The 20,807-nt window shown below is 37.8% G+C and overlaps 1 protein-coding gene across 1 annotated transcript in view; it reads left to right on the top strand.

Moving 5' to 3' along the window:
- The window catches only part of PCYT1B (phosphate cytidylyltransferase 1, choline, beta), a 75,179-nt gene that overhangs the window by 24,431 nt on the left and 29,941 nt on the right, over positions 1 to 20,807 (top strand). The window contains exons 2-3 of the mRNA XM_003791918.1: positions 3,419 to 3,518; positions 8,142 to 8,258. Coding sequence (XP_003791966.1) covers positions 3,419 to 3,518; positions 8,142 to 8,258 — 217 coding nt within the window. The remainder of the gene's footprint in view (positions 1 to 3,418; positions 3,519 to 8,141; positions 8,259 to 20,807) is intronic.

Genomic DNA, 20,807 nt, shown 5'->3' with positions numbered 1-20,807 from the left:
TTTTTTGGTTGCAGCCGTCATTGTTGTTTGGCGGGTCCGGGCTGGGGATTCGAACCCGCCACCGTAGGTGTACGTGGCTGGTGCCTTAGCCGGTTGAGCTATAGGCGCCGAGCCTAGAATTCCTTATAAATCAAATGATTTTTTTGGCTCTGAGAAGAAGGAGGCTTTTTTTTTTTCAGTTTTTTTTTGCCAGGGCTGGGTTTGAACCCACCACCTCTGGCATATGGGGCCGGTGCCCTACTCCTTTGAGCCACAGGCACCGCCCAAAGAAGGAGGCTTTTTAAATTGTAATCTGGGGTGTCCAGGCTGAAAAAAAATATTGCCTCAGATCACAGGGCTGGTTGGTGGTATTTGGACTTTAAGCAGGGTCTTCCTGAATACCAAGGTTGACCCTTTCCTGCCTTGCTTTGGAAGGCACTGCTCTGGAGGGCAAGGCTGTGGCTCATTTATTTTTGCATTCTCCCCATTCCAAGCACAGTGCCTTGTACATAACAAGAAATACTCCTGTATGTCAACTGCTGTTAAAGACAGTCACATGTATATACATGCACACACAAGCACGCTTGTGCACTTAGGAATTTTCTCTGCTTTCCATCTCTTTGGTTCTCTTTGGTCTTTTCTACTTCTAGGCCATAATAATTAAGCGCAAAAAGCACAGAGCTTATAAACCTTTTCTTCACCTTTGAGTAACAATTGTTGCTTTACAACTTTATCTCTGCTTTAATTACCAGATTTCACACTCTCTGGAATACACTTTTCTTGGAAAATGGCAACACCATATTTCTTTATAAACTTTTTGAATAGCGCATAGATGATCTCCAAATAGTAATTTGTTTTATATTATGTTAAAAGTTCACTGTCTATATAGATTAAAAGGCAATGAATTATTTAACATAAACTAATCCCATTTGCCAACCCATTTACTTATTTGGGTTGTTCCTAAAAGTCCATTCATGAGTCAATTTGTTTCTATGGAAAGCCACATTATCTATTATATCATAATATGTAGTATTATGTATTAGAATATATAATAGTGAATAACAATAGCAGTAATAAAACCTATAATTTATTGAGTAGCAGGTACATTACACATATTATCTCTGTTTTTCACAACAGCCCTGCAAGATAGTCATCCATTTTACAGTTGTAATGGAGGTTCAAATAAGTTAAGGAACTTGCTTTAAGCGCACAAAGTCAAATTTATTTCTTGCCCCAAGCATAGCTCCTGCTACAGTGTCAATGACAGGCCACTCGTGACTTCCATCACCACATCTGTTGGACCCCAAGGTGGGCACCTGCCCTAACACCAGCCAATCCTGGTTGTGGCCTGGTTTGAAAGAGAGCTTGACCAATCTTGACTCTCCCTTAGAAATCTGAATTGGGAAACATGGCAAGAAGCAGCAAGTTGGTAGGAGTAGGAGCTGCTGCCAAAAGGCACAATCAGAAGTTATTAAATGTGGGCAGCGCCTGTGGCTCAAAGGGGTAGGGCACCAGCCCCATATGCCAGAGGTAGTAGGTTCAAACCCAGCCCTGGCCAAAAACTGCAAAAAAAAAAAAAAAAAAAGAAGAAGAAGAAGAAGTTGTTAAATGAGTATTGTGAAGAGAGGCTGAGGAGGCCATGATGGGCCATATTCAAGCTGAAATTTGAGGGGAGTGGAAGGAACTTGGGTAAATGGGGTAGGATAGAAATAATCACACACAGAGAGCAGCCAAGTTGCTACAGAGCAAGCACTCTGGGGCAATGCTCTGTCCCTTTCCTCCTTTTCCACAGTTTTTGTGCCAGGGTACCCTTACAATAAATCCTTCATCCCTTGAACTAACTTTAGTGAGAGTCAGTTTCTTTCTACCAGAAGAGCCAAATTAGAATACACAACCAGTAAGTGCTGGAAAGGGAGTTTGAATGCTGGCTTTGTGACTCCAGAGTTTCTACTCTTGTCACTGTACCCCTTTGCCATATTATGAATTCTGCTCTGGATCACCATAGCATGAGGTCACCTTGATGCATCTGAAAAAGAACCAATAATGGACTAAAGTTTCTTCAATCCTTATCCCAAGTCTTGATTTGCTTCTAGGGCCCTGAAGGAGAGGGTGGGGGCTAAGAAAGCCTCAGACAATGGAGAAACCTCCAAACAAAACTGGGGCAGGACTCCAGCTTCCATGATGGAAGGTGTGCAATGGGAGAGAGGATGGAGCAGAGCAGGGATCAGGTGGCATCACTATAGGGAATTGGGGCTCTTCCAGGGTAGGGATTGGTCCTAAATCCCTACTTCTATTCCCAGGTTCCAAGATAATGCCTGAAATATATTATATGAGTGAGTGTGAATGAATAAGCAAATGGCAGAAGTGGGTCACGGCCCTTGTTCAAATGTGTGGAGCATTCTTCAGTCTAGTCTTCCCAAATTAAGGAACACCTGTCCCCACCTCTAAGAATTCCTATAGCCCTGTGAGTAATGTTTGCAGTGACTAGTCAACTTCAGCTTTAAAAATAACAAAGATGATATAGTGGTGACTGTGGTAATAGCATAATTCAAAAACTACAAATGGACAGCTCTGGATTGCATTTGCCTTATTTATAAAAACCCCACTCACTTTGTCTTCCTCTGCCTGGAGAGAATAGGATTTTCATTTTTGAAAGGCTGACTAAAAAATGCACTTCTGAGAAGGCTTGCAAGTGACTACATCTTTTTTACAGTGTTCCCCAGAGCCCCGGTCCAAGCTGCCTTGAGGTGGGGCCTCCAGCCATTTGGTGGCTGTTAAAGCCAGCACAGGAATAGTTATCTGCAGCCTGCCCAAATTGATATGCTTTTAGGCCCTCTCTGGGCACAGGTAACGGCTTTGGTCTTTGCTTGAAGACGTGTCAGAGTTTGTGACTGGCCAGGCTAGTGTGTGTGAAATATAGGAGCTGTCATGCCACACTTCTGAGTGTGGCATTCCTTCCAGCCAAGGCCCCTGGTTGTGGGTGAGCCTGAATGTTTGAAGACTGCCCTCATTGGTTGTGAAATGTTCAAAGCTGGGCATTGTGACTTTCCAAGGGCATGATTTAGCGTATTTCTTAACCCTGCTGAGCCTCAGTTTCCTCTATATGAAGTAGGGATAGTATTATCCCATATTCTAGAAGTTTCTATCCAGCATAGGAAGTTGTGCGGCCTAAAAGAGACAACACCAGAGTATCTCATCAGGTATATGGTAGACACTGAACAGCTCATATTATTTCTGAAGCATCAGTAAAAGAAAAAGTTTCAGTGACAATGCCCTGTCTTTATTCCTAACATTCTAACATTATTTCTCTGATGGCCTCAGCAGATAGATTGTATTTCTTAATCATACCTGTGTAGCCAAAAGAAATGAAACCTTGGGGAAAGTCAGTGCCAAAGGAAAGTTTGTCAGACTATATTCCTTTTCTCTTTTTTCCTTCTAGACCCTGACCACACCTGCCCCATTTTCAGATGAAACCAGTTGCCAATGCCAAGCACCCCATGAAAAACTGACCATTGCTCAGGCCCGCTTAGGGACACCAGGTAAGGATGTACTTCTTGTTTCTCAAATGGTCCCTGTCTTGACATTTAAAGTACCAGAGAGGCTCATCATTATTTGAGCAGCACTTCCTTTCAGTAGGAGAGTTGCCTTTCAAGATTATAGCATAGCAAAAGAAGGGTAATGACTATAACCCAATTATAGCCCAAGAATATGGGGAGAAGGGAAAGGGAGGGGAGGAGAGGGGGGAGGATGGGTGGAGAGAGGGTAATTGGTGGGACAACACCTACAGTGCATCTTACAAGGGTACATATAAAACTTACTAGGTGTAGAATATAAATGTCTTAACACAATAACTAAGAAAATGCCGTGAAGGCTATGTTAACCAGTTTGATGAAAATATTTCAAATTGTATGTACCCCATGATTGCATTAATGTACACAGCTATGATTTAATAAAAAAAAAAAAAGAAAAAAAGAAAAATATCTACTATTTTACAAGCACATTGTACCCCATGATGCTCAGGCTTTAGACTGGAGGGTGGAAAGTATGTGAACAAAACACATAGGTAGTAGTTGTGATCTCCTGTCATGGCTGGATGATCTGCCATACCCAGGGAGGTCTCACCAGCACCAAGAGAAATACTTGTCACATACTGTGTGCTCAGGAAATATTTTGTGAGTGAATGAATGAATGAATACATGAAAATCTGGGACAAGAAAAGGAGTTTGCTCTCTGGAAATAGAAGCAGGGAAAGTTTGTTCTGATACTTTGAGCCAGTGTCAAGCTAACTGGGTGAAGTTGTTCACTTATACGTGTGCCTAACAGCCAAACAGTTTAAGCCCTGAGAATCAAACTAGAATAAGATGGTTGACATAGCTAGCTATGGGGTGGACTTTGTGGAACACAGCTCACTACAGAGGGAGCAAAAGCGAATCCCTGATCTTTAGAAGAGAACTTCTCCCCTCTTATCTCATCTGATGACTCTGGGAAGTTATCTTTGTGATGTTAATAGGCACATAGGGGAACTGCTGTGAGAAATTTCTTTATTTAGGATTTCTAATACCAGTGTTAAACTGGGACAAGAAGTTAGTTATTTGATTACCTGGAGGGGACGTATTAGTCTTAGACCACACTCTGATAACCATTATTTTAGTAGAGCAGCTGTTCTCAAACTTTGGTGTGCTTAGGATTGATCCCCTGGAGTGCTTGTAAAGAAACGCAAACTTCTGAGTTAGTAGGTCTGGGGTGTAGGTGGAGAATTTGCATTTTTAATAAATCCCCAGCTGCTGCTGCTGCTAGTGGTCCTGGGACCACACTTTGAGAACCACTGCTTAAGATAGGGGTGTCCAACCTATTTTTTTTCTCATCACACATTTGAAGAATAAAAGTTGTTTTGGGCCACACATTAAATACACAAACTAATAAAACCCGATTAGCAAAAGAAAGGTCTGTGAATACTTGTTGGAGCATCATCCTTTTAGCAGAAAAACATGGGGAATTTTTAAAAATCTTGCTGTTTGACTACTGTGTAAGGAAGCAAGAAAAACATTATTATTATTTTTTGAAGGTTTTGGTCATTTTCAAGACTAGTAAGAAATTACCTTTTTGTGGCACTGTGTTGAACAGTTAAATAGGGCAATCTGAACATACACATTTATCTCCACTTTCTTCCAAAACACTACAAAAAATTACCAAGAAAGAGTTAAAAAGATATAATTCCCCCCAGGGGCAGGGAAAACAAGAAAGGCAATGGCAAGGGATAAGAGTTGTCAACATTTTAGAAAGTTGACTGTCAAGTATTTGGTGCCTACAGGGAACAATTGGGGTAGGGCAGGTAGATCAAGTGATTGCTGGTTTTCTTTATAAGCCTAAGAGTCCTATTCAGGTCTTAAAATATATGCACATGTTCTATTAAGGTTGTAAAACTAAAAATTTTTAAAAGAAAGAAATCAATGCAAAATTCTGTTGAATGATCTTTAGCTTTAAAATTGTGATTATTTCTTGATGCAATGCAACTGTATTAATTTGGAAGATAAATGTTACATTAATAGATTCAGATGGTACAATGTTTCTAATAAATTAAATTTCTCAATTAAAAAAATTGAGAGACTTTATGTCAGATTGGGAATTGCAATTATTTCCAATTATACACTATTTTGAACAAACAGAATTGCCTTTGCAGGATTATACTGTATTCTAAATAAGGCACAGTAAATAGAAAATGCTTTGAGATAACAAACTGTCTAATGAGGGATCCTTGGTTTCAATGCTCTTATTCAATTTGAATTCAATTGAGGAAATTTTGTTTTAAGATATAAACCCCAGGGGAAAGCAGATGGCAGTTTTGTAGAACTTTTTGTTATTGATTCAGAGGTGATCAAGATAAATGAATTCAGGAAGCAGGGAGGAAAGAAAAGTAAAGAAAGACGACATAATTACTGAGAAAAAGGCCATTTAGTAAATTTGAAGAGTATTTATGGAGTTGATTTTGCAATAAGCTCACTTTTAAAAATTGTGGTGTGTCAGCAATTCCCAGACTGTGGGAAACTACAGAACCAAAAGAGGAAAAAAAAGGAACTTGGTCTCTCCATCTTTTCAACAAATAAACTTCAAGAAAAAAAAAGAAACAAATAGAAAAAAAGAGAGAGATAAAAGGGGAACCTTCGGATTGAAAGAGACTTAAAAGACGTGTAAACCTATTGTAAAGTATGGGTATGATTTGGATTTGGGTTCAAACAAGCTATAACTGATGACATAAGGTAACTGAAAATTGGAATGCTGAATATTTGATAATATTAAAGAATTACTGTGAATATTTTTAGGTAAAATAATAGTACAGTGGTTAGGTTTAATAAAACCAGCATTCTTATTTCTTATACATATATAGAGAATGATAGGAAGTCTAGGATTTTGTTTCAAATCATTTAAGAGGAAGAGAGTGGATGGGGCAAAACTGGCCAGGTTAGTGGTTGGTAGGTATGAGTGACAAACACAAGAAGGCTATCTATAGTGTTCTATTTTAGTGTGTATTTGAAAATCTCCATAATAAAATTAAAAAAAATTAGTCTGGATATTAATTTATTTTAATCTTTCATTTGAGATTTTTCTGGACATCCTTTTAAGCATCTGGGGACTCTCCAGAGCAACTATGTAGGGAATCACTGGTTTGTGAAACTGAAGGTTTGGCAATGATCAAAAGTCAATTTTAAATAAAAGATGGCCAGGAGGGCTGCCCAGACTAGCCTGAGCCTGGCTAGTGTTTTGGAAGAAAGTGGAGATAAATGTGTATGTTCTGTTCACCATACTTAACTGTTCAGTTCCTCATATTCCTGAAATCGTTTCTTTGGCGTGGGAATGTTTGGCACATCTTTTGCGTGTGGGACATAACCACAAAAGGGAGTCTACCTAACAAAATTCAAATATTTTCACCTTGTTGTTTGTACCCTCACACTAACCTGAAATGAATTAACTTTTCAAAAAAAGAAAGAAAGAAAGAAAGAAATCACTTCTTTTTCCTGGCATTCATTTTTAGGTCCTCTTTTTGGATTTTCTCAACTTCCTTTGTTGAGAGTCCAGAAAGGTATAAAAGTTGGCAAAATATATAGAATTTTCAACAAATGTACCAGGTATCTTCCAGAGTATCAGGATAGGGGAGTAATAGAACTGCAAACCCTTTCCTTCAATCAGTCCAATTTGCTTCATCCATCAAATTGATAGACCTCTATTCCCCTGTCTCCCCCTCTGACTTGAAGGGGATGTGTCTGGCCTGGCTCAGCAATAGTATCATCTTGCAATTTCTAATGCAGTCTCTTGGCTCCCAGGGGGGAAGCGTGTTCCTCATCCTCATAGAACAGCTCTTCCCAGAGCACTGGATACCATTAAGTATATGTTGTGGCCTCTTCACTTTTGGCCTTTCTTCATAGGAAGATCTATAGTTACTCATTTATAACGCTTACTACCACCCTACACACAACATTTATACCCTGACTCTATTCCCTCTGGGACCTGTGTCCCCCTTAGCATCTAAGGGAGTGAACTCGTATGCTGGTATGTTGGTAAATGTTTAATGACTGGCAATCTAGTGGAAAATAAGCCATTATTTGTAGCAGTTACCAATTTCTGTGATGCAAACACTCCTATCATAGCTGACTTCAGGCTACCAACATGACTTAGAGTTGGGAAGAAAGGTACACAGCTATCTCTTGGAGCAATATGAGCAGACTCCAGTGTATCACTGCCTTGGAAACAGGACCTGGGATCTTCATTCAGGACTTCCAGACTTAAGGATGAAGTCATTTTCCTTTTTCATTGAGCTCCTCAGTTACTCCTGCCTTGATGTTCCTCCTAGCTGACTCTGCTAGCTCAGACATCTAGAGTCCACTCTGGGTCAAAAGAACGTCCCAGGGTTGAGCTTGTCTTTCCCGTTGGCTAACAATGTGTGTTCTGGTTTGATCTTAATTTTGTTTATGATTTTTCTCTGTTTTGTTGTCTTTAGAAGAACCTCTTTTTAAAATCAATTTCAGGTATTAATATGAAACTGATGGTACGTGTACACAGAGATTGTGTCTTATCCAGGTAAACTTTTTTACCACACTGTCCTGATGGAAGGTAACTGGCATTCCTCATTCTCCAGTCCTGTTAATGATGTTTTCTTTCTTCCACAGTTGACAGGCCTGTCAGAGTATATGCAGATGGAATATTTGACCTCTTCCACTCAGGTCATGCAAGAGCACTTATGCAAGCAAAAACACTGTTTCCCAACAGCTACCTGTTGGTTGGAGGTAAGAAGTGTATTTTTCCTTTGTCCAGAAAACTCCTTTATAATATACTTCCTGACAAGGACCCATTTCAGAGCGCCATCACTAAAATCTAATTCAGCTGATACTGGCTCATTTGTTCAATGCCTAAAATTTAAAATGATGTCTTAAAAAATTATAGGGGAAATTACATCATGGGATTGTATACCCCTGATCCTCAGAGAGATGGACTAACATTACCACCAAGTGTAACTGCTTTATGTTTTCTATTAATGCCTTCCTCCTAGTGTTTGAAGTATGATCCAGTTTATGTTTCTAAAATTTTCTGGAGGGTTAGGAAAGCAATATTATTCTGATTTTGAATCCTGAAGAACTAAGGGGGGTCAGGATGATTAAGGGCAAGCAAGTTCATTATTTCCTTTGTGTGACCGACAGCATTTAAGGTGATGTTATGCTGACTCCAGTGACTTAGAACAGCCCTAATTAGTTGAATTTATATGCAGTGTGTTAAAATAATGAGGATTTATGGCTGGGTACCGTGGCTTATGCCTGTAATCCTAGCACTCTAGGAGGTTGAGACTGGTGGATCACTTGAGCTCAGGAGTTCAAGACCAGCCTGAGCAAGAGTGAGACTCCTTCTCTAAAAATAGCTGGGCATTGTGGCAAACGCCTGTAATCCCAGCTAATTGGGAGGCTGAGGCAAGAGGATCACTAGAGCTCAAGAGTTTGAGGTTGCTGTGAGCTATGATGTCACAGTACTCTACCCAGGGTGACAGAGTAAGACTCTGTCTCAAAAAAAAATGAGGATTTATATACCCAGAAAATCTTGGTTCACAAGGAAGAGACTGACCGACTTCCAAAACTTGTGGAAAAAGAAGGATAGTTAGATGTGGATTGAAATTTTCCTCCTCCAGAAGGCTTACTTATTTATCTAAGTTTGGGTGAAAGGAATAGGGCCTGACTAGGAAGACCTGCATCTCACTTCTACAGCTTCTGGAAGCAGCATATACATTCCCTGTGATCAGATTTTGTGGCATATGAACTAGGCCCCATCAACCCTTAGACGTGTCTACTGTGTGAAAAAAAGGTGCTTCTAAGAGTCTATATATCTGATCTTTGAAGTATTTTGTTATCTTCTGCAATTTAAAAACTACTTTTTGAACATTTAAGAGGAACCCTTCTGCAGATTTTACCAAGGGTGTCTATGTGGCTATTGAATGGAGTTCTTTCTAGAAGGAAGAAATGATGAATAGTAACAGTTACTGGGCAAGTCATGCAGAGGGAACCCAAAGTGGGCAGCAGACCCAACCCTTGCTCACTTCCTTTTATCCTGAATGGGAAATTATTTCCCAAGTGGGCACTCTAACCTGGGATCTAGTCCTAGGCTACCGAGGCGCTGGGAAACCTCTCCAGTGTTTGGGCTTTGGTCATTTTGGAGATCTGAGGTTGGAGGTGGTTAGGTATGGGTCATAGTTAATAAGAACACTAGCCATAGCCCAAGGTTATCACATCAAAAGCAAGATTGAAGGAAATGTGTAGCTTTCTGTACATTCCTGTAAACTGGAGAAGGCAGTAAACTAATATCAGTAGCTCTCTAGATCATTAGGCAGCAATGATTTTACTGATTCACTGAATGATTCCTTCATTTATGACTATTGAACTTACTGTGTGCCAGGCATCCATTTGTCTATTAGGGATGCGGCTGTGAACAAAATAGACTGTCTATGATCTCAGAGAACTGGGAGTCTGAGGAGGAGGAAGATGCCCACTAAATAAATAAATGTGTAGTAGTGACCCTGTGAAGAAATAAGCAGTAGAATAAGGGGAAAGAGAGGCTGGATAAAGGAAGGAGGGCTATTTTAGGTATGAAGGTCAGGGAAGGCCCCTCTGAGGAGGTTACATTTGTACAGAGAACTGAATAAAGGGCACATGAAAGCCAGAACACTCAACCCTCCCTGTGCAGCATTCTTCTCACCAGCCAAGATCAAAGAGTGGGGCAGGTGGAGAAGACATGTGGCCACAGGGATATGTTTTTTTTGTGTGTGTGTGTGTGCCTTAAGGAATCCATTCATGGAGATGCATGCAGATAATTTAATACTCAGGAAAATTAATATGGGCAGGAGTTTGGAACCAAGAATTAAAGCAGAAGAGGAGAAAAATTCTGAAAAGAAATCCTGAACTTCATAGCAGCCATGGCAGTGGGGGCCACACAGTCATTTTATAATTCTTTTATTTTAATTCCATGAAAATACCTTTATAAAATAAACAAAACCTAAAAGAATAAATAAGCATCAAATGTCATCAAATGATTGCAATGTATTTACCACTCCATAGAAATTGGACTTGGTGTACATACTGCTAAGAAGGCTATTCATAGTTCTTAAACTCAGAACTGATACTGCTCCATCAAGAAAAATCAGCTTTTCCTGCCCTAAATTTCTGAGATAAGTGTTTCAGAAAGTCCCCATGTAGGGGGCAATGAGTGAATGATGTCCGCTATCATAGGTTTACAAAGAAATTCAGATACCCCCTCTATGGTTGTTACATGGGTTCTCTGTGGATGTGAGGGTATGTTAAATTACTGGGATAACCATGGAGACCACATCCTGTGGCAAGTTACAAGGACTAGAGTATGGATGGAAAAATGAAACAATATTACACAAAGCTAGACTTCTGGGGATAATGACAGCATAAGAGTGAAGGCTGGGCATGGTGGTGTGGATTTGTCGTCCCAGCTATTTAGGAGGCCAAGGCAGAAGAATCACTTGAAGCCACGAGTTCAAGACCAGCCTGGCCAGCATATGAGTAGCAAGGCCTCATCTCTACAAAAAGTAAAAAATGTAGCTGGGCATGGTGGCAAGCACCTTATAGTCCTAGTTACTTGGGAGGCTGAGGCAGGAGAATTGCTTGAGCCTAAGAGTTGGAGGCTGTAGACTATGATGATGGTACCTGGGACCTGGGAATAGCCACTGTGCCACAGCCTAGGCAACATAGTGAGACCCTGTCTCTCAAACAAACAAACAAACACTAACCCTGGGCAACACAAACAATAATAAATAATTTCAACATGTTCTTTTCTCCATAGATTTATTTTTATTATCCTATTTAAAATAATTGAAATATCTTTTAACTATTCTACTGAATAATATTTAGTGCGATCCTGTATTTCACTCATCTCCATTCATTTATTATTTGATGCTGAGTGTGTTTGAGTCTTTAACCTTCTGTGTGTCAGCAGACAACTAAAGGAGCATGGTACTGGAGCTCAAATCCCATGAGTGGGGCATTGCTATCAGGATGTGATTTCCCAAAAGGTGAATACCTTTTGATAAAAATGTCAACAAAACAAAGTGCAATCTTGCTTTGATGTACATAGTAATTGCCTTCCTCTATAATTCAGCATCTGTCAAACCTGCACAGAAATACTTTATGAATATATTCAAAACAAAGGCAGATTCTAGACTCAAATGATTTTAAATAATTATGCAAGGACATTCAGAAATCTTGTGGGATTTTTGAACATTAAACCAGCATTATATGCTTGGGATAAATTCCACCTGATTGTTGTGTATAATTCTTTTTATATATTGTTGAGTTCAACTTTCTAATATTTTGTTAAGGATTTTTTTTTTTGAGACAGAGTCTTACTATGTCACCCTTGGTAGAGTGCTGTGACATCACAGCTCACAGCAACCTCAAACTCTTGGGCTCAAGTGATTCTCTTGCCTCTACCTCCCGAGTAGCTGGGACTACAGGCACCCGCCACAATGCCTGTCTATTTTTTGTTGCAGTTGTCATTGTTGTTTAGCTGGCCCACGCTGGGTTTGAACCCTCCAACTTTGGTGTAGGTGGCTGGCACTGTAACCACTGTGCTACAGGCGCTGAGCCTTGTTAAGGATTTTTGCATCTATATTCATGAGAGATGTTTGGTCTGTTGTTTTCTTCTCTTCTAACATCTTTGTCTGGTTTTGGTGTTAGGATAATACTAGCCCCATAGAATGAGTTAGAAAGTATTCCCTCTGCTTTTATATTCCGAAACAGATTGTAGAGAATTAGTATTGTTTCTTCCATGAATGTCTGTTATAATTTACCAGTGAGCTGATTTCAGCCTAGTGCTTTCTGTTTTGGAAGGTTTTTAATATTGACTCAATTTCTTTAACAGATGTAGGTATAGGCTATCAAATTTGTGGGTACAGACTTGTTCATAGTATTCCCTTATTACTTTTTAATAATACTTTAAAGAAGAGCAAATCCAATCCAAAGCAGGAATAAAAAGAAATAATGAAAAGGAGAGGCATGCTGCTTTTATTTCAAAGAACTAGCTTTTAGTTTTATTGATTTTTTTTTTTTTGAGACAGAGTTTTGCTTTTTCCTCCTGGGTAAAGTGCCCTGTCACCATAACTTACAGCAACCTCAAACTCCTGGGCTCAAGCGATTCACTTACCTCAGCTTCCCAAGTAGCTGGGACTATAGGTGCCCACCACAATACTCAGCTATTTTTTAGAGACGGGTCTTGCTCTTGCTCAGGCTGGTCTTGAACTCGTGAGCTCAAGCAATCCACCTGCCTTAGCCTCCCAGAGTGCTAGGATTACAGGCGTGAGCCACTGTGCCCAGCAGTTTTATTGATTTTCTCTATTGATTTCTGCTCTCCTTTTCATTATTTTTTTTTCCTGATTTGGATTGGATTTGCACTTCTTTTTTTAGTTTCCTAAGGTGGAAGTTTAAATTATTTATAATAGATCTTTCTTCTTTTCTAATAGATGCATTCAATGCTATAAATTTCCCTCTAAACACTGCTTTTGCTACATCCCAATAAGTTGCATTCTCATTTTCCTTTAGTTCAAAATATTTTAAAATTTCTCTCAAATTTCTTCTTTGTCTTATGTATTATTTGAAAGTATGCTTTTGTCTCCAAGTATTTTGAGATTTTCCAGTTATCTTTCTGTTATTGATTTCTACTTTACTTCCATTGTAGTCCAAGCAGACATTGTATGATCTCTATTCTTTAACCTTTTTAGGGATGTGTTTCATGGCTCCAAATGTAGTCTGTCTTGTGAATGTTCCATGTAAGATTGAGAAGAAATGTATATTCTGTTGCTGTTGGGTGAAGTAGTCTAGAGATGTCAATGATATCTAGTTGATTGATGGTACTATTGAGTTCAACTGTTAATGTGCCCTTATTGATTTCTATCTGCTGGATTGATCCATTTCTGATAGAGAAAGGTTAAAGTCTGTAGCTATAATAGTGGATTCATTTATTCCTCCTTAAAATTCTAGAAGTTTTTGCCTCATAAATTTTGACTCTGTTTTTAGGCACATATACATTAAGGATTGTTCTGTCTTCTCGGAGTATTGACCCCTTTATCATTGTGTAATGCCCCTCTGTTCTCTGGTAGCTTTCCTTGCTCTGAAGTCTGCTCTGTCTGAAAATAATATAGCTACTTCCACTTTCTTTTGATTATCATTGGCATGACACATCTCTCTCCATTCCTTTACTATTAATGTGTCTTTATATTTAAAATGAGATTCTCGTAGAAACATAAAATTGGCTATTTCTTTCTCTACTCTGATAATCTCTCTTTTAATTGATGAATTTAGACTATTGATGTTTAATTATTGATATAGTTGGATTAAAATCTATATTTTTACCTTTTTCTATGTTGTTTTTGGTTACTTTTTTGTCTTACCCACTTTTTCTGCCTTTTATGATTTTTATTGAACATTTTATATGATTCTATTTTCTCTCCTTTCTTAGTATATCAATTATACTTCTTTGTAAACTTTTTCTAGTGGCTTTACTAGAGTTTGTAACATACATTTAAAGCCAATCCAAGTTCATTTTCAAGTAACACTATACTGTTTCACAGGTAGTACCTTATAATAACAAAATATTCTTGATTATTACCTTCAGTTCCTTGTGTAATTACTGTCATTCATTTCACTTATACTTAATCATATATAAGCATGTGCACACATAGGTCCATAATCAGATATGTTTTACTATTATTATTTTAAACAAGTTTATCTCAATTAATAATAAGGAAAATAAAAGTTTTTATCTTCACTTGTTCATTCTCTGATGCTCTTTGTTTTTCTTTATGTAGATCTAATGACTGATATTATTTTTCTTTTTTCTGAAGAACTTTCAACATCTCTTGCAAGTCAGATATACTGGTAAAGAATTCCCTCAATTTTTGCTTATCTGAGAATATATTTCTCCTTCACCTTTGAAAGCTAATTTTTGGGAGTACAGAATTCTAGGTTAGTGAGTTTTTTCCTCTCAACACTTTAAACATATTATACCACTCTCTTCTTGCTTGCATGGTTTCTATGGAGAACTCAGATGTAATTTTTATCTTTGTTCCTCTAGAGGTAAAGTGCTTTATCCCTCTGGTTTCTTTATAGATTTTTTTTTGTTTAACTTTGATTTTCTTAAGTTTGAGTATAATGTAACATAACGAGGTGCAAGTTTTTTTTTGTTTTGTTTTTGTATTTATCCTGCTTTTCTCAGCTTCCTAGATTTATGATTTGGTGTCTGACATTAATTTTAGAAAATTCTCGGTCACTAGTGCTTCAAATATTGCTTCTGTTCCTTTCTTGTCTTTCTTTTCCCCCTGGTATTCCCATTAAGTATGCTTATGATGCACCTTTTATAGTTGGCCCATAGTTCTTGGATATTCTGTTCAGCTTTTTATTTTTAGCCTATGTTTCTCTTTGCTTTTCAGTTTTGGAGGATTCTATCATTGTATCCTCAAGCTCAGAGATTTTTTTTCCTCAGCCATGTCCTGTCTATTTACGAGCCCACCATGCACATTATTCCTTTCTATTGCAGTGTTTTTGATCTCTAGCATCTATTTTTATTTTTCCTTAGAATGTATCTCTTTTGAGGGATGTATTAACCAGTATGATATAAGCATTCCAAAGTGTATATGAAAGCAGCACATTGTACCCCATAAATGCATTAATGTCTATATGATCTACCTCTTTATGATTTAACAAAAATAAAAAAGAAGAATTCTTTATTAAAAAATACATCTCTTTGCATATATTATTCGTATCTTTGTGCATATTGTCCAGTTTTTTTCACTAAAACTGTTAGCATTGTAATCATAGTTTAAAAAATATTTCCTGGTCTGATAATTCCAACATTCCTGCTACATCTGAGTTTTTTGCCTTTTAGTGTGCCTTGTGAATTTTATTGTTGAAACATGCACATGATGTACTAGGTAAAACTGCAGTAAATAGCCTTTGGTGATGAGGGTATGTGAGCAGGGAGGGGAAGTATTATACAATTCTGTGATTAGCTTTCAGTCTTTTGGTGAGCCTGTGCCCTGACCATGAACTTCACTAGTTCTTCTCAGTTTTTTCTGTCCCCTACTTAGATAGAACAAGATAGCTAGAGGGGTCTGAAGCTGGATATTCCCCTTTTCCCCTAGGTAGCTTAGGCTCTGATAAAACTCTAACAGGTTAGTTTCTCCTATGGGCAGGCTTTGTTAAGAAAAACGGTGCTCTGGCATATTTCAGAATGGTTATTTGTCCCTTTGTCCTGTCAGAAGCATAAGAGAGTTTTCCCCTGATATTTACTCTGGGCCCTGTTCAGCTTCTGGAGATAAACCTCACAAAATGAAAGGACCCCTCCCAAAACTCTTCTTAGAGTTTTGAACTCTCTGGCTTACACTGAGCCCCCAACAATTTGTCAGTTTAAACTTTCTACTCCAGTACTAGTTCCTGTGGAGATTTCTGCTTGTATGTTTCTGCTCCCATAAGTTGAGATTTTCTTTGCCTATCTGTCTGTCTCTCTGATTTGGGGACAGTGGTTTGCCCTGTGATCTCACTTCTCTGATGGATCTAAGAGTTGTTGTTTTTTTAGTTTGTTCAGCCTTTTACTTGTTGTTAGGATGGAGTCATGACTTTGAAGCTCCTTACACACTAGACTAGAAACCAGAAGTCCAATATTGACATTTTAAAACAAAATTGTTGGCCAGATGTGGTGGCTTAGCCAGTAACTCTAGCACTCTGGGCGGCCGAGACAGGTGGATCACCTGAGACCAACCTGAGCATGATCAAGACCCCATCTCTAAAAATAGCCAGGCATTGTGGCAGATGCTGTAGTCCCAGCTACTCTGGGGATGAGGCAAGAGAATCACTTGAGCCCTAGAGTTTGAGGTTGCTGTGAGCTATGATACAATGGTATTCTACCAAGGAAAACAAAGTGAGACTCTGTCTCAAAAACAAAACAAAACAAAGCAACACAAAACAAAAACAAAATTGTTACCCAATCATTTAAATGTATCTGATGACATCTAAACATTATAACACTTTGAAATGTACCATTATACATTAACAAAATATATAACAAGCTCTTTTTAAACTTTTAAATATTTTACAAATTTCCTCTTTTGTTCCTCAAACTTATATTGTCATTCTGTGTATCTCCTATAATTTTTCCTAATGTGAAATGCCTTAATGTTTGTAAATCTTTTAGTGATCACTTCGTCATACTTCTATGAAATAAAAATATGTATAGAAATTAGTGCACAACTAACCAAGTACTACGTTATACATTTTGGTAATTATTAATTGTAAACATAAATTTGATATACAATATATCTCTTAATGAGATAAACGGGATCTCCTTATTTGTGGATGTACCTACAGATGACTATAATTTATTGCTAGGATGAGGCAGGATTTAAAATCAACTTTATTACTAGTTTTCTTTGTTATAGACATAAGTGCTGAAATATTTTATGTGGAGGGGAATGGAAGGAGTTTGTTATCGTGATGCCACCCAATTCCTTGAACTCCTTCTGAGTTATTTGCCAAAAAAGTTACAAAAATAATTTTTTATTATTGCCATCAAAAGTAATTTTAATGGCCTATCAAGTAATAATTTGTTAAGCACCTCCTTCAAATTTATTGCAAACAATGGATAAGAAATAATCTGACCTGCAAAAGGATTTGTTACCAAGCTATTAGAATCATTTGCTTTCTCCCTTCCTGGGAATTATTAGTATAACAAAAGGCTACATCAAGGCTTATCAAATGACTCAATTATAACCCTTGTTCTTTTACTTGAGAGCAATTTATTCAACTAGATCTAGTCAGAAGGGTTGGGGAAATGGAAATATTGGCAATTCCACTACACTATTGCCAATCTCATAATTTTTGATACAATGCTTTTATCACTTGCTCAAAAATTCTTCAAAAAACAAAACCTTGAGGCTACAGTTTTTCCTTACTAAATTTGCAGAAACACCATCTAACCTAATTGACAAAACCTGTCCTCATTGTCAAACCTACTAAAAATGGAGAAACCAAGAAAATGTTTTTTCAATTCAAATATATTAAGGTATTTCAAGAAGCTTTATGGAAAACAGTCAGAAATAAATTATAGTATGGATTGTTAAAATAGAATCAGTCAAGATTAAAATGATGTAGATCTAATGTAATAAGTTATAAATAAGACAAACCAATGCACTTAATTTGTAGTAATGCAATCTAGAGGTAAAAATACATGACATTTATACAGAGAGGAATGATTTTCAAAAGATGTGTTTATTACCTCTCCAAACATTGGGGATATGTACATATCAAATTCTTGTGTTTGTCTTTTAGAAATGATTACATGAAATCAAATATAAAAATTAGAAATAATTATCTGTATTAGACACCATGTTTAAACTTTTCCTATGTGTTTAAAGATAGAAAGAGCCATATGCTACTAAAAAGTAATTGGTCTGGAAGTAGATAATTTTATTTTTTGTTAAGAGGAAGTAGAAAATAAGCATTTTAGAGAATGACATACGATAAAATTATCTGTAAATAGAATAAATATTTTGTGATGTGAGTTGATAAAGTATATTTTTAACTTCTTTTTAAATAATGCATATTAAGTCTGAAAAAAATCGTATAAATGTTTTGCCCATGCATTTATTCCAATGTATCTTGAAAAATGTGATAATTCCAGAAAATATTCCAGTCACATTTCTAAGAAGCAGAAGTACCAGCCTATATAGCTTTGGCTTATTGAAGTGATTTTGAAGTGAATAGCTGGGAAAAAAAAATGCTTACTCTTAACTACAAGAGAAAAGCCATTTTTAGGATTCAATATGAGTGTTAAGAATAGCTGGAAAAATGCTTACCCTTAACTACATGAAAAAGTCATTTTTAGCATTCAATATTTCTTCCCAATGCTCCTTTTGCTTTGAATTCCTGGGCCCTAGCCCTCAAAATCCATGTGTTTTTTGACAATAGTTGGGAGGAGAGGAAGCAAAGTTGTTAGGCAAAAATTTGCGTCATTTTCCACCTCTACCATTTTTAGTTTCTAACACCAGGCTTCACCTGTAACAGAAATGTCAGACAGGAAGAGACATGAAGCTTTCATTGATTCATGGTGCTTTGAATAGTGATTAAATGAGGTTTCTATTTGGTAGGCCTACCCCTTGCAAACAACACATAGTAAGGTTCGGATGGTGTCTTTCTTTTGTAAAGAAGGGTGAAGGTAGTTTTGGACACAGATACTTTCTTGGCCCCATTAATTTTAGGATTTAGACATTGATTCTTTTAAAACTGCCTGTACTTGACTACCTCTCAGAAAGTCATTGTGTGTGATTGAAGGTATATGTAGCCTAGTTTGAGGAGACCTTTGCCTTAGACTATCTTTCTGGAGTATCACACACCAACCTTATACCAGACAATTCCATACTGAAGAGAGTTAGAGAGCCTTTCAAGAATAGGTGTTCTGGTGTCAGGTGCCTGAAGTCCCAGCTACTTGGGAGACTAAGGCAAGAGGATTGCTTAAGCTCAAGAGTTTGAGGTTGCTGTGAGGTATGACACCACGGCACTCTACCAGGGGCAAAAAAGTGAGACTCTGTTTCAAAAAAAAAAAAAAATAGATGTTCTGTGCTATTGGTTGAAAGGCTGGTTTTTGATCTTATATGTGTAGTCAGCAAATAAAATGCTTATTGTGAGCAAAAGAGCCTTCTATATAAATTGTGGTCTCCCTTACATCTACAGTTAGGTTTGCTGTAGAAATTTCCCTGAGTGGAGTGAAGGCATCATTCATGAAACCAATTTGGTTAGAGGAAGTACATGGACAGGTATTTGGTGGAAATACATGGTATTTGGCAGAAATAATTTATTAAAAGGCCAGAAACTGTGTAAATGGAGGCACTACAGTCTACTTCTCAAGCTTAGGTGGTAACAGACATAACCACGACTGTCATGGTTTTGCACTGTGATTATAATACCTATGTTTCTAATTTTTAAGCATGTAGCCTGTAATATTTTGAAATTTTTTCTATGCAAGCTCACCTGTTGGCATTATTTTAGTGAATTGTGATTATCTACTTGTAAAACTCTATTTTCTCCATTGTAATTTATAAGTTCGTGCCATTTAAAAACAGGCCATGGAATTTAAATTTATACTAGAGAGTTTTTTTCCCTAAAATTTTTTTTAAAGGATGAGAATCACCAGATACCCAACTCTGCCTCACAGGAGAGGAATAAAAGTAACAACAACAAACATACTGCTATTACTACTATAGTAGACATAAATATTACTCCATAAACTTGGGTTCATGTTTTATTATATTTTAATTGAAATGAAATATTCCACTAAGAGTCCATTTTGCCTAACTGATAGGAAATTCAATCTCAGTCTCTCGGATTCTCTTCAATTCCCCAGAGTCAAACAAGTGTCCAAAATATTTACAGAAACAGGAGAGGAACCTCCCATCTTTAGCCCAGTGGCATTTTTGTGTCATCTTCTCTGTCTGAGCCCACGTAATTGCTAGAAGGGAGCAGATGCGCTTGCAGGCAAAGTGCCCATGCTCTGAACCCAAGTGGAAGCCCTGTGCCTAGGGCTTTATGTACTCATCCCTCTTGAGGTTCTGCCGTTGCTCCTGCTGCTAGTGAGATCCACAGACATTTGGCCTTTTCCTTGCAATTTGGAGGAATCTCTTCTCTCATTGTCTTCTTTCTAACGGAAGCCCCCCAAGTTGCTCTGGCTTCCGGAAAACAGCAGCCAGGAAGGCGGGCTGTCTACCAATAACTTGGGCCCACAGCTCATGCAAGGAAGTTTGGACAAAGGGGTCTGGACACTTGCTTGGAGTGGAGTCAGGAAAAAGAGCACGAAATCAGAGGAATAACTCCATAAATGAGCCTATTTTATTACTACTCTTAATAAGTGGCTAACATGAGCATTCGTTTCTGCTTGTGTGGATTATCAAATTTAATTCTCAGAAATACATCATGTTTTAAAGACCAGGCATACAAGGCTTAGAGTGTTTGAGTAACTTTCCCAGTGATAAGTAGCAAAGGTGGGATTAGAACCTACATTTGCTGGGCTCCCAAGTTCAACCCCTATGCTATATTTTCTCTCCTGTGGAGTTTTTCATTTTGAGCACAGTGAGCTGCCAGCATAGGTTAGCTGCAGCGTGAGTTCCCAGATAGCTCAGTGAATTCATCCATGGAATGCCACCACTCAGAATTCTCCATCTGGTTGTCAGAGTACATTTGCCAAGACTCAAGAACAACAGTGCTGCTCTGGGCATAATTAATGTTTAGACA

Source organism: Otolemur garnettii, unplaced genomic scaffold (genome assembly GCF_000181295.1).
Source record: "Otolemur garnettii isolate 467f Iridium unplaced genomic scaffold, OtoGar3 scaffold00051, whole genome shotgun sequence".
Classification (NCBI taxonomy): domain Eukaryota; kingdom Metazoa; phylum Chordata; class Mammalia; order Primates; family Galagidae; genus Otolemur; species Otolemur garnettii.
Note: the sequence above shows the minus strand (reverse complement) of the source record. Positions and strands in the feature narration are given on the sequence as shown.